Source organism: Neopelma chrysocephalum, unplaced genomic scaffold (genome assembly GCF_003984885.1).
Source record: "Neopelma chrysocephalum unplaced genomic scaffold, ASM398488v2 Primary Assembly neopelma1_74, whole genome shotgun sequence".
Classification (NCBI taxonomy): Eukaryota; Metazoa; Chordata; class Aves; order Passeriformes; family Pipridae; genus Neopelma; species Neopelma chrysocephalum.
In genome coordinates, this window is record NW_020897735.1 from 9,748,641 (window position 1) to 9,763,640 (window position 15,000).

At 42.0% G+C, this 15,000-nt stretch overlaps 1 protein-coding gene across 3 annotated transcripts in view; it reads right to left on the reverse strand.

Moving 5' to 3' along the window:
* MAPKAP1 (mitogen-activated protein kinase associated protein 1) overlaps positions 1-15,000 on the reverse strand; it is an 85,914-nt gene that overhangs the window by 45,882 nt on the left and 25,032 nt on the right. For all 3 annotated transcript variants that reach the window (XM_027687693.1, XM_027687694.1, XM_027687692.1), the window contains 2 exons: positions 4,351-4,523; positions 89-265 (listed from right to left, as the gene is read on the reverse strand). In XM_027687693.1, the coding sequence (XP_027543494.1) occupies positions 89-265; positions 4,351-4,523 (350 nt within the window). The remainder of the gene's footprint in view (positions 1-88; positions 266-4,350; positions 4,524-15,000) is intronic.

Here is a 15,000-nt window from a genome sequence, read left to right on the forward strand (position 1 = left end):
AGCCCCCAGGCTGGGGTGTCCCAGGGCAGAGCAGCCCCCAGGCTGGGCTGTCCCAGGGCAGAGCATCCCCAGCCCGTCCCACACTCACATGCGCACGAAGAGCGACTGCTTGGCCGCCAGCCCGGGTGACGAGTACTTCTCCACCAGGGCCAGGGTGCTGAAGCCAAACTTGTGGATGGGCTCGTTGGAGTCCAAGGGGGGGAAATCCGTGTCCACCTCCCCGTCGTCCTCGGCGATGTGCAGGCAATAGGCATTGACGTTGTCACTGCAACACACACGGGGCAGGGTCAGTCACACCCAGCCCAGGGCAGCCATCGAGCACCAAACACGGGGGGAACACCCCGAACAGACACTGCTGACACCTACATAACATGGCCCCAAAAGCCCCAACACATCCTGCTGCCACGTGAGTTACAGCAAAAATAGTCAGCCCTCATCATTAACTGCACCACAAGCAAAACCTGACAGTGATTAAAATACACCAAAGTCCATAAAGGTTTCATGACTTCATAAAGCTGGGAGTGGTATTTCTCCATTTGTTAAATATAAATAGACATATATATAAACATATAAATATATATATAAACATATAAATATATTTATTTATATGTTGACTACATTTCAGAACTAAAGGCGAACAAACAGTGTGTGATTTTTCACAGATCAAACAACTGTGAAGGTTTAGGGTCTGTAGGCTGGAAAGGCAGAGAGTGCTCTCAGGCAGGTAAACAGGGTCATGAACTATGGGAAAAGTAAAGAATCTGTCCAACCCAGCAGCAATGATTAGCAGAAAAGTTACCTTTTCTAAGTGTCCAAGAAGTCCAGTCACTAAAGGTAGTTAAGAATTAATAAAGACCAACAAGCAGGACTAAATAACACAGAAAGTTGTAACAGATACAGTGTGGGAAATAAAGAGCTGAGCCTCTTTCTTTACACAGATGAAAAGCCCACAGGGAAACAACTATCTATAGCTATCAAACAGGTATTAATCATAATTTCCTAACATTGAAATCTATTTCAACTGTCACTTCAATTTAAATTATTGACCCAAAAATAAGTATTCTTTCTAACTGTAACCTTGCCAGCACTCAGGCCTTTCCCCAGCCACGCAGAAGAGCTGGAGGTGCACGTGGCAGTGCATTTCTAAACTCTGCAGTTTAAATTTAGAGTTTTAATTGCATGATTGATGCTTAAATTAATTAATTGTAAAGTGTATGCTAATTGTTTAATTGGTCGCTTGATCTATATAGATCATTTTTTGAATTAAATGAGTTGATTTACAAAGTTTATTGATTGGATGTGACAATGAATTATTTCACTGACTACCTGATTTGCAGTTTTCTCAATTAATTCACAAACCTTTGGTTGCAACTGTGCTTTATTGAGAGTGCTTAGTCCAGGTGATCTATAGGCACCTTGTCATGACTAAGACATTTATTATGGAAAGCAGGGAATAATGATGCATTGCTGTTAATGTAAGCTGCAAATTTGCTAACAAAAAGGTATTTCAGCAACATTCATTACTCTGAATTTTGAAAATTCTGAGATACTAGTGAAGAAACTTTCCTGAGCTTCTGGACTGTTATGAAGACCTGGAACACTGATGCAGAATTAATTTTTGACTTCTAGAGTGCTACAGGAACTTTTGGGGGAATGGGTAAAAGGCAGTGCTGGGAGAGAACTGGGAAGCACTGGGCTTGGAGCCCACAGCCTGGGGCTGTGTGTCTGCACCGTGGCCAGGCCTGCAGGAACAAGCCAAAAAAAAAGGCCACAATAACTCATATACAGCAGATTCTGCTCTGTAATGGGAAATGCCTGGCATGATTTTTGGATCCTTCTCCTATTCTAGTTAGATTTCTATGAATCATAGAATCAGGGCACAGTTTGAGCTGGAAGGGAACTTAAAGCTCATCTCGTTCCATCCCCTGCCATGGGAGACATTGTCAGTTAAATCCCATAAAATAAAGGGGTTACAAATGTCTTCAGTGATGGACTGGGCTCCTGAACATTAACACAGATGTCGTCACAAATTGTTGAAAAACAAAAGTCCGGTGGGTAAAACTTCTGCACCTTGAACCTCCATCAGGCTGAGATCAAAGTCAGGAACAAGCTGAGCACAACTGAGAGATGCAACAGCATTGCTCACTTCTAAAAATAGCAACTGTATTTGAATTGTGCATCTCACTATTGATTTCTTCCTAGAAGGAGATTTGGTTTATTTTTTGCAGGCAGAACCATTCCAGCACATCTGTTAGGGGCTGGCAAGAGAAAGGTCCACTGGGTTACAACCCAAGTTCATGTATAAGAGGCCAGGGACAGGGTTGATAACACTGTCAGTGGTTCCTTGGATCAAGAGACTGAATACAGACAAATATAATACAATTATAATAAAAAAGGCAGCCTAATTGAATACAGAATGTTCTCAAAGCTGTCAACTAGTGCTCACTCACTTCAGACTCTTACATCTACCTTTTAGGAAAAAGAATTAGGCAGTAATATATTATTTTCTTAAAGACAGAGGGGTTGTTTTTTTTAATTACAAAGTCTACAATCTCCTCTCTACTCTCACACAGTATCATAGTAGGTATAGCTGTCACTCCACATGCCTTGTATTCCATTTCTCAGGCATCCTCTGTATGTATTTCAGTGTCACAATGATCCCATTTTGTCTTTTTACACTCTCACCTGACTGAATCAGGAACAAATGGCCAGTGTGGAATGGGCACCCTACACGAGCTCTTTCCTTACTTGGAATATGAGAATTAGGTTATAATTTAATCAATCCTTGCTCCAGGAGTGGCATCAGCAATGCTAAAAAAAGACGATGGAGACATGAGAAATAATTAAGAACCTACAAGAAAACAAACTACTTGGAATCTCAAGGCTCTGCCCCTTATTCTGAGCATTTTGTGCCCAGATCCTCCCTTGCTGCTGTGTCTAACATGTGCTCTGGGGAACTCACGCCTCCATTATTTATTTTATTCTCTCTGCCCTGAATTTGATTACATTGGACAGCCTCCTTGCTCATGATCACTCTTTGACACATCATAACATCTTATCCTTCAAGGCAGACAGTGAAATTCATTTCCTCCCACTGCTGCCTTTTGCTGTGGGCAGTGATGGTTCATGGAACACTCTCCTCATGTTCTGTCTGAGGTGTGCTGTGCTCCTGAAAAATATGTGTGTGTCCAAAGACTGACATTAGTGTTAGTCAGTCATTAAAAAATAACCTAATCAGACCTAAAGGACACTCTTTTGGACTTAAGATATAATGAACAGAAATCAATAACAGCAAATTAAATGGCACTGTCTGCAAATACTTTTATATTTCTTTTCCAGTGTAAAAAAAATTACAGATCAAACTGAAGTGTTTAACCTCAGAAACATCTCATCTGTCTGTTGAGAAGATCTAAGGGAAAACCTATACCCAAAGCAACAATATTCATGAAACTGTTTTCAAGAGGGGCTCTGTCCTGTGTGCCTTGTATCTATGGAACAGAAATCACCAAATCCTGGTGGGAGCTCCAGCAACCTCCCAGCACCTCCCTATCCCTTCAGAACTGTGCTACAACAGCAGATAAGGCTACTGAGGTCTCAAGTGCTCCTGAAAAATGCTAAAAGAGCAAACTGTAAAATTCAGGACCCACCCCATTCATCCAATATTCCAGGAACAACAACAAACTGAAATTTGTCTCATATAGAAAAACCCAAACAAACCCATCAACCTCCTTTGCACCAGGGATATCCCTGCCAGCAACTGCTTCTGAGAACTCTATAATAAACTATTTTAAGTCCTTATTTTATATTCCATGACCCAGCAAAACCAGAAGTATTTTACAGAACTGTTTTAAAACAAAAGCTGCTCAGGTGAGGGGCTCTGAAGAACCTGTTTATGCATCTCATGTCACCTGCCAGGATAAAGGAACAGCTCTCACTAAACACCAGCAGTGCTCCAGCACAGCAAAGGGACTCACAGTTCTGGATTGTATTTGACATCTGGTGATCTCAGTCATTAAGAACACTACCCAAACATAGATGGGACATGAAATAACAAATGCCTCTGTGATAACAAAAAATGTAAGGTTTGCATTATTTTTCCATAGTTTTGAAGTTATGATTCATTTACAGATGCAAGGTTTCCTGTTGATCATTAACAGCACCCAGCAGTTGAATTACAGAGAGGTGGCTGGAGGTGCCCGTGTGCTGCTCAGAGGGACACGCTGACACACATCAAGGTGCTCTCTCTAACATTTAGCCACCAAAACACTGACATGGAAACCCACTTCATCATGCAAAGAGGCTGCAGAGGAGGAATTCAGAGATAAGGAGGTAGTAAAGAAGGAGCATTACTTCAGTTTGGGTTCCCGGCCCTCACTTGTATATTGCCAGCAGATGAGCCCGATCAGGTCGTGCACTTTGGCGTTGGCGATGGTCACCACTGTCATGGGCTGCAGCTTGTCTTGGCTTGTGTGCAGGGGGAGGTAGACATCGATTTTTTTGGTTGCCGTTGTACCAACGTGGCCCTGTGGAGAAAGGACATTTCATTAGAAAAGTGTGACAGAGTTAATGCAAAATCTGGGCAGAGAGAACTCTCCTCAGCAGGAAAACTAAAATACTCTACTATGGCTTGAAAATGGAAGAAGATTGAACATTTAAATTCCAATTCTTTCCCTGCTGTTCATCTGTAAAAAGGACATGAAATATTTGGCCGTGATTTCACAGATTTCCACAAAGAGCCTGAACTTCACTGCAGGATCCCATGTTCCTGCAGGATCCAAAAACCCCCAAATACTTGCAGGATGGGGAGGAAGTCCCATCAAGCCATCCTAAGACTTCCAAACTGCACTACCCTTGTTTCTACATTTCTGCTCTTTTCTGCAGTTCTCCCCCACTACCTGAGAAGCTCTCAGCCCTCTGGAGGGAGCAGAACTACCCAGTTATCAAGGCTTGACCATGGCTTGCCAAGAGAAGAACAAAATCTCACATACAACTGAGCCTGAACTGTTTGAAGACAACCAAGAAGAATTAATTAATATTGGGGTTTATTGGAACTTACTGCATTAAAAAATCTATTTGGCACTGTGGAGATTGACAGTTAAATAAACCATAAAATACACAGCAACAGAGAGATCTGTAAAGTTTGCCTTACAAGAAAAAAATGTTTAATCCACTGCAGGTAGGACTGCAGCTTTAACCCAGAAATCTTTTACACAGACAAAAGATTGCACATTGTGATCCCTTCTTCCAAAGTAACTCTCTATCTCCATCTCTCTCCATACATACAAGGGCCTTGAGAGGAGAAAGTGTTTCTTGAATTAATCACTTGGAATTCTAAGTAACAGAATAAAAGGATTCAGTGCTATAAATCTATAATGAGAGCATAAAACAGGGAGTTAAATGCCATGTGCTAATTTCAATATATTGTTAAAAACCATTTGATCCTTCAGTGTGATTATAAATTAGAGAAGTAATAGGAATTTAAAGATTCAAGTTATTCATACTGGCATAGCTAAAAGTATTATTAAAATCCATTCCAATATAATGAATTTGTTTTTTAAGAAAGCATTTTTATAGCGCAGATACCTCCTCTTCCCATGTTTTAGGGTAAGAAGAAATTGGTTTTGCTCATTCAAAGGAGGGGTTAGGTTTGTAATAGAATATGGGACATTCCTTCACTTTGTTTGGATAAATCTCAACAAGCCTTTGGGAGAGCTCGTGTGCCCAGGACCCTCTGGGACACCACCCCTGGTCTTCCCAAATCATGAACACAACAGAGCTACAGCTGCCAAAAAACATAAGGGTGGGTTTCTTCCTCACAATCTCTCTTGCTTTTCTACTTCCAGGACCTTTTTTGAGAGTAACTAAACTGGTATGAGGTGATGAGCTGCCTGTCTTTGCCCAGGTGCAGGCAGCACCCAGGGATGCACATGTGCTGGGGTGCATTGTGGTGCTGAGCAGAGACCCAGAACAGCAGAGCTGGGGCTGCAGTGGGTTGGCACAGGAAGGAGTAAAGAACAGCTACCCAGGAAACTAATGGGGCTCCTTGGCATGCCAAGGCAGCCACATATATAAATCCAAGGAGGGCAGAATTGTAAGTAATGCTGGGTCCTGACAATGGAAAATCCAAGAAAAATGGACAACCAGATGTGAGAGTTGATGCCAAGGCTACAACTGACACACCCAGTGTCAAGCCAGGGAACAGACAAACGAGGCAGGAACTGGATCTAACAACCAAAGATTATCCATTAGCCACTGCACAGAAGGCTGTTCTATGGACTAACAATCCAAACCTTGTATTTATAAAATAACCCTGTTCAGGACCTTGGTCTCCAGCTGTCACAAACCCCACAGTAACTCTCCCTGGGCTGCCTCTCTCAGCACAGCTCTCCTTTGCCCCATACCATGGGGTACTTTGTGTTTCCTGTTTTTAACTAAACTTTTCCTTGTTCTTCCCCATCTCTAAATCTCCTCTACCTCCTCCATTAGAGCTATCCTTTTCTTTTACTCACAAACACTCAACACCAAAATGACAGGTGACACAGCTCATACACCTATGAGGATTCCAAGCACCCTTGGAGCAAGGGGAGCAATCCCAACAGAGCAGCCCTGGGAGATGGCTCCAGGCACCACTGCTACACTCAAGAGCTTTAAAAAAGTGAGAGAAATATTTTTATTAATTAAAGGTCTGTAAAGCAGATTGCCATAAGGTATCAGAGAGGCTGAAACCTGAGATGTGAAGCCAATCAGACTTTCCAGCAGTCCACGGTCACATTGGGTGGGAAACACTGGTATGAACACGAGGGTCAGGCTGACACTGATCATCCCATGTCAGGGTGGTCTGGAGGAAACCTCCACTGTGTTTATTGCAAATTGGTGATATTTGTTCAGAAACACATAATAAATCCAACCCACCAGGTCCCTGTCTCTGGGACAGAGCAAATCCATACCCTCAGTCCGTCCTGCAGAACATTAATTGTGCAGGAAATCCCTCAGAGCTCAATTACTGACCTGGGAGGGGGTGGCACTGGATCCAGGGACACAGGGATCAGGAGTCAGACTGAGCCACGCTGGATTTCACCTGTGGGTTTTCCACAGGGCTGGAGTCTCCTGTCCAGGAGGAACCACTCAGACCCAGACCACAGGCACTGCCACAACCATAACCACTTTTTGCTTCCAACTAAAAACTACATTCCAAGTGGAAATGCTGAGGAGATCCAGAAGATAAAGGACAATTACTGATATTCAAAGAGGCAGGATCAAACTTTATTAATAGATCCAGTATAAAATTCAATGGAAAATCTATTCAGGGCCAGGGGCCTTACCATTTGGAGTTTCCTTAATAGCCTCCAATAAATCTGGGAAGCATAAAGGGGCTGTTAAATTAACATTTTCCTGATCTGTCACCTGTGGCACAGTTAATTTGTCAAAAAATTCTTTTAGCTTGTCACTGGACACTGTATATTCTGACAAATGAAGTCTGGAATAAAATTGACAAAATATCTCGTTAATTTTCTAGGAAATCACAAATCTGATTCCATTAAGCTTTTATTGTTAGAAATGTTATATCCCACCAGTCCTTTAAGGAAGCGAGGAGTAACTGGATATACCAAAAATGTACTATAAATCATAGGAAATTTTTCAAGTATTTTTGTTGATGGGTTCTTTTAAGGTTCCTTGATGCTCTCCTACGGTATGTTAAATTTAAACAAAAATAAATATTTAAACTCTATCAATTCTTTCAACTCAAAATGTCCTTCTAAGATTTAAAATCAACTTTTAATCAAAGTCCATGAGGGAATGTATCCCTCCCTCCCACACCAGATGATGTTTATCTGATGAATATCGTGTGTCCATTCCCAGGGTAACTCACTCCTAAACACAGTGAAGTACCTGCAAACAGGGAGCACAACTGTGTGTGCTGTGTCCTTCTCACTTCTGCTCTGCTTCACCACACACCACGGCACAACATTAAAACAAAGTCCATAAACATTTCTGAGAGAAAAGTGATTGATTTTCAACACTAATAATTTACTGCCTCTTCCTGCACAATGGAGTTCTGTGACTAAATGTTATATCACTTTAAGATTAGATGTTCTAATGATATAATGCAAAGATTTTACTGAATCATTATTTAGTGGGAGTCATAAAAACCTCTTAAAATTAATCTTTCATGCACATCTAGCTTATCCAAAGTTAGCATTTAATTAGATGGCCTTGGCACGAATGAGCTTACTACTTTATTTGCTCAATCAGTATATGTCTCTTCAGTAATTATAATTAATTCAAGTCATTGACTCACCTCCCAGCAAACAACACTAAACACTGCACAAAATGGAAACAAATGCTTCTCCTTTCCCAAATGCAAAATGTCTTCTCACTTTTAAACTCAGTTAAATGTTTTTTGGTTTGGGTGACAGGGTATTTAACACAATCTGTGATCCAGCAACCACTTTCTGAACATAACTTACATATGTATTTAATAACATACAGGAAATATATGAAGGAGAAAAATAGAAATATATTAACTCAGCATTTACAACATAGAGAAGTTCTAATGGATCAGAGCATGGATGTTTATAGCAACACAAGGGACAATATTTTTCTAAGATGACCACTGAAAAGCACCATTTTCTAATCTTTTGACTTGAAAAAAATTAAAAAATTTAGACCAATTATTTCTTTACCAAAATAAGTGGAAATAAAACAGTCAGTCATATTAACTCATAAGCAAAACAGCTTTAGAGAGGCTGAGTAGACAAAGAAGGGTCATCTAAAAGAAAGGATGATAAATTTTTTTAAGTTTGGATGATCAAATACCTTAAAAGCCTTCAGTAAGCACGTGGCAGAAACCCCCAGAATGAGGCACAATATTCTGAACCCGCTGGCAGAGGGCTCTGAGCAGACAGGGGGAGCAGAGCAGGGTCTGAGCACACCCACAGCCCCAGCAGAGACCCAGGGAATGGTGATGGGCACAGCCTGAGGTGTGGGGCACAACACAACACACGGGTGTGGAGTACAGCACACAGGCAGGACACATGGGAAACAGTGCTGGCACAGCCTGGGCATCTGATCTGTAACAGGCTGGGAGGAGATGCCTGCCCAGTTGCACATGGAATATTCAGAGGCCCAGTGCTCAGTCTGGGTGCTCACATGAACATCTGGGCAGTTTTACACCATTCCTCCTCCAACCCACCACACTGTGCCCCACCATGGCCAAAGGGAATGGGGTTTATTTCATCAGGTGGTTAGAACAGCACTGGAGTTTTTCATTGCTTTGGTCACACGATTCCTTTTGTTATTCCTAAGCCACTTATGGAGAACACCCCAGTGAGAGCAGGGCACAGCAGCCCTGGCCTGCTGCAGGATGCTCAGCACGCTGCCAGCCCTCACAGGTCCTCAACCAAGCCTCAAAGTTATTCCCTTCTGAGGAGCAGATTCTCCCTTTGTATCATCCCAGCTTCTGCTGCAGAGTTAGCAGATCACGATGTAAAATTCCATTAACATCATTAAATACTTAATTTATCTTATTCACACTGTCACTATTCATAAAAATTTAACCCAGTAATTTCCTGTTATCCAAAGCATAACAAAGTATGAATATTTAACTACAAGGTAAATAACACACTATTATTTTTTATTCTAAATTGTTGACTTCACTTAGCATGCCTGCTCTGTACAGCACCACACGATTTGTCAATTAAAGGTCCAGATGTTTCCCAGGCTGCAGTGGCAGCAGCAGTTCTGAGCAATGCGTCCTCTGCATCGCAATGATCACTACAACCCCAGCTCCAGGCTGCATTAACATGCTCATGTTTTATTCCAGCCCCCTCCTAATGTACCAGTTAATTATACAACACACAGCTGAGAAACATCACCTCCGAGCTGGACAGTTTCCTTCCACGCTTCCACCTGAACACGTCTTTACATGCACCTCAAACCCAGGATTTACAGAAATAACCACACCACATCATCAAGGACCCAAATCACTGCCTGCTCTTGCTTGGCATTCACTCCCACAATTAATAGAATTATGTAAGTCCTGAGCAAAGAATAAGACACATAATGCTGGTAACAGCACGTTTCAATCATAGTAACACATTCATTTATAAAACTCTCTATGAATTTAAAACTGGTTTACTTGGAGTGCTATGAATATGATTTTTTGGTATTGTTTTTTTCTGACAAACATTATTTGGATGGAGGGGGAAGCCCCAGGTCCATCCCCTTTACAGCCCAGGCTGTGTTTATGTCCATGTAGGTGCCAGGTTTAGGACAAATGGTCCTCCCCTGCCATGTTCCCGTGGCATTTTGCCCCACACGCTCCTTCCCTGCATGCCCAAGGCCAACACAGACCTGGAACTGCTGCTCTGCAGAGGGTGGGATGTCCCACTGGCTGTGGTGGCACCAGCTCACCCTGCCTGTGCAGCCCCAGTTCTGCTCAAGGATGACAACACACGTTCACATTGATCAGAAGGCAACTGCTCCAGCTGCAGCAGAAATGCATCAATTACCCCAAACCATCCCCGGCTTCCTCACTGAGGAGAAGGAATGGCCTCTTTAGTAGAATTATTTATATTTTACTTACTAATAAACATTACAATTTAATACTGAGGAATAGAGTTATTCTTTGTAATAACAAAATGCAACAAAAAACTTACAATTAAAACAGCACCATAAACATTATTTGTGCGTTAAGGAACGTGCCACGATCTATTTTAACGAACAGATGCTCTACAAAAGATAAATGTTTTCAGAAATATTCAATCCTTGAACAGATCAGCCTCTAATCCTCTGCTTCTGCTGCACAAAGCAGACAGCTCAAGTTCCTCGAGGACATCAGCCAACCTTAGGTGGAACATTTTTAATACATCACCGTGTCACTTTTTAATGTGCCACAATCTATTAACCACATGGCAAACTAACAGGGATTTTTAAAATATGGGTTTTATAGCTTTGTGCCGGTGATTAATTAAATAAATAGCCGGCGTTTCACAAATCATCCCTCTAATTAGTCTAACCCAGACACTTTGCATTCCCTGGCACCGCTGCCAGCTGAAGCTCACAGAAGGGCAGCGGCGCCCGCGCTCGCCCGGCACCGCCAGCCCGGGCTGGCACGGCCCCGCAGCCCCCGGCACCGCCACCGGCCTCGCAGGTGCTGCAGTCAGCTGGAACGGGGCTCCAGCTGCTTGGGAAAGATGTTCTGTGCAATTATTCTCCCTCATCCTGAAGGAAACAATCGAGATAACAAAGAGAGCAGAGCCGTGTCTGGGGTTTGACCTGAAGTAGCGAAGTTGTGCGTTGCAGAAAATGAACAAATATTAAAGGCAGATGCTAGAAAGGATTCACGTGCTAAGTGATACATTTTCTGTCAAAACATTTCAAAGTTGAAGCTACAACTAATTACATGCAGTCCATTCAAGGAAGCCAAGCAAGGCTTATCATTAAAATGACTCAATTATTCTTAAAAGAAAGAGAAAATCATCTGTAAAACCTGCCTGCAATCTCATCAGTTTTACTGTGCCTTCCTCAATAGATCATTTCCCCCAGAGCTCAAATTAAACTCTCAATAGTTAACATGCTCAAGTTTTACTACAGGTTTTTCTCCAAATTATTAACTGGAATTTCCCACCTAGGAAGGGTTTTATATAGAAATTTGCTCTGCAGTGTTTAGTGACACTATCACAACAGCTTTTCCCCCCTCAATTTAAAAACCACCAGAGAGACAGAACATGATGCAGACTCAGGCAGCCCATGGAGATGGGATTTGATTTCCTCCATCAGGTAAATTCTTTCTCAGCGTCAGTCCCCAAACTTGCCCCTTACACCCAAGTTTCCTTGCACTCAGGAAGATATTTGTACTCCTGGGCAAGGCTCAAGGAACAGGTCACACCCTGTGGGGTGGGGATGGCACCAGGACCGCAGGACCTGCTGTGCCAGGGCAGATCCCACAGTGTGGGGGGAAGGATCCAGGACTAACCACACTGAGACTTTTCAAATGTTAGATGGACACCAGGGTGGTGCTGGATCCAGCACAAAGAGCCAGCTCAAGAACAGATCTCCCTCTCCAGCCTCGTGGCACTGGGGGGGACCTGTGAAAGTACCGTTAGAGAGTTTAACCTCAGGAGACTTTTGCCCTTAAAATATTGCATGAGAAAATGCCCTGGTGGGCTGTTCAAGCAACTTTAATTGATGCAGGACACTTTCTGACATTAAGTGTTTTCAACATTTTTTTTCCCCAGGATTTAGGCCCATAGCAGCCTGAGGTATGACTAATTCATAAACTCAATCTCCACAAATTGCTCAGAAACTGTTCTTGTTAGTAAATCAAAGTTCTTCAATGCAAGCTGTACTAGTATTAAGAAGCTAATGAGATTTTTTTTCCCTATTTGTTTCAGATAGGGAAATAAAAAAATTTACATGGAAAAAACCTGACCTTTATATTATCTTTACAAATTCTGAGTGGGGAATATTAAATAGAATCTTAAATAAATAAAAAAATAATTTAATAAAATATAAATTTATATTGGAATCAAGAATAAACCAATTATCACTTAATTTACATTTAATGTTTAACTACAAAACAAGAACTCTTTGATTAGTGATATTATGGTGCTTGTACAGACCTGTAAGAGAGTCCTTACTCCATAATTACTACCAATGCTTTAAAAGCATTTTTCAAGTACTAGGATCAGAGTAAAGGCAGAGTCTAAAAGACTATTCTGAGAGAAATTAAAAACCCAACCTTCCCTCCCTCAAGAATGTTTCTCCCAACAAGCATGTCTGTTAAATGGACATATCCAACCCTCCTGCAAACAGCAGCCATTAGAAACATTTGCTAATAAAACATTTCCATATTTCTTTGGCTGTTAAGAACCTCGACTTGTGAATACGTTTTTCATTTGGTTTGATCTGTAATTAAGCGAAAGATAATGACATTAGTAAATTGCTAAAAATCAATTAGATAGAATAAAATGCAATATGATTCAGCCAAAAGATTAACAAGTGCATTATAAAAACTGTTTAAAATTATTTAATTCTAATTAAGCTGCTTTAAATGGCCATGGCCTAAAAAATGCTTTTAATTTCAAGGCATCACCAATTTTCCTGCATGTTTCACTGTACCAGCTGTTTGCCTTCCCTTTCCTTTTTTTTTCTTCAGGAAGATTTCATGCCAAGAAAAAGCATTTGGCCGTTTAAGAAGAGCTGCCATCCCACTCCCAGGTCCTGCTCTGACTCTGGGCCCCTCTCACAGCTCCCCTTGCACTGCCAAAGGCTCCACTCCATGGGAGTTACTGAAATCAAATATTAGAGCAGAAGGACCATTTCTCCCACAAAACCAGTGGCTGGTACCTTGCACCTGAAGTGCACCTTCCACCTGCTGCCTCCCAGGTGCAGGGCAAACACATCCAGGGGGTGCCATGGAGATGGTGTTGGGCTCTTTTCAGCGATGCCCGGGGACAGGACGAGGAGTGATGGCCAAAAACTAAACCCATGAGAAGTTTCACCTCCCACGAGGAAGAACTTCTGTCCATAGGGGTGGCAGAGCAGTAGAACAGGAGCCCAGGGAGGGTGTGGAGTGTCCCTCTCTGGAGACATTCCAAATCACCAGTGCCAGCTGCTCTGGGTGACCCTGCCTTGGCAGGGGGGTTGGACTGGATGATCTCCAGAGGTCCCTTCCAACCCGAACTATTGTGGGATTTTGGGATTCTGTGAACACCAGCACAGGTTTTGCCAGTAACAAATCCATGAGCAAAGCCACGTCAAGACACAGCATGTGTAATAATTGTACCCAATTTAAGCACTGTCTGATCTCAGATTATCAGTGAGGTTCAATTTTAAACAAATCAACCAGCAGCCTCTCTAAGATCAACCAACTGCATCTTTACTAAGGTATTAATATCTGCTTTTAGATACTCTTCTTCCAAAACTCCACAGCCCTCCTCCTCCCTCTCCTTGCCCCCAAGAACACCAGGAGCAGAGGGAAGCTAAACCTCACACTCAGCACAGCCAATCCCTTCAACCCAACCTGAGTTTTACCAAGTTGTAGGGAGTGCAAACAACAGCACTAACTTTTCTAATTTCATCCTCTAGTACTCCCAAGTAAATAAGAGAGAGGAAAAAAAAGTAAAGTTTTCCTACAAATAGAAACTGTCACTTACTGGGATGTGATCTTTTCAGCTCATGCATCCTAAATGCATGCAGAGATATTATATGCACTTTCTATTTAGCAATTTAATTATATCTTTGCAGTCAGAGAGTGGCAATGGTTTGCAGTAATAATCAGGTGAAAGCATTCTCACATTAATATGCTGGAATCCGATGTGTTAATTTGATGCAACTTTGCGTTGACAATATGTGATTAATTTGTTCCCAGGCTCGCTCTGCTCCCGGCGCTGACAGCTCCAAATGCTGGGTTTCTTTATCCATATCACTATTTGACACGCCTTAGCCCACTGCTTTGCTAGGACCACTGTTAATTTGTAATGAACTGGCTTTTCAGGGGGCTCCTTCATTTTTAATTCTGTCAGTGTCACCTCCTTGAAGAAAATTATAAGTTTCCTTAGGTGTGATTACTGCCAAGTGCTGCTGATAAGAGGTTTGAGAAAACAGGGTTTTATAAAGAAGTCAGTATTTAATCTGCTGAAACAGATTTATTGCCTCTAGACAGATAAATATAATAGAAAGTTCTTTCATTTAAAAGTAATTTCAAGTTCTCCTTTACTTCCAACCCCAAAATAAGAACACCTAGACAACAATGTTTTAGGGAAAGAAAAGGTGCTACATAAAATTTATAAAAGTAACCAAGTGCTCATAGAACCGGCCCCCCAATTAACACTCTATCCACCTTAATTCCCGTGGAACATGAAAGCAGACACACAATTGCCATAAAAACATATGTAATCCAGCCAAATCACTGAGCACCCAACCCCTCAGGCAGGATGCACACACTCCAGGGCCAATTAGCTACCTGAAAATCCAAAAGTAAAAGGCAGCCCCAGA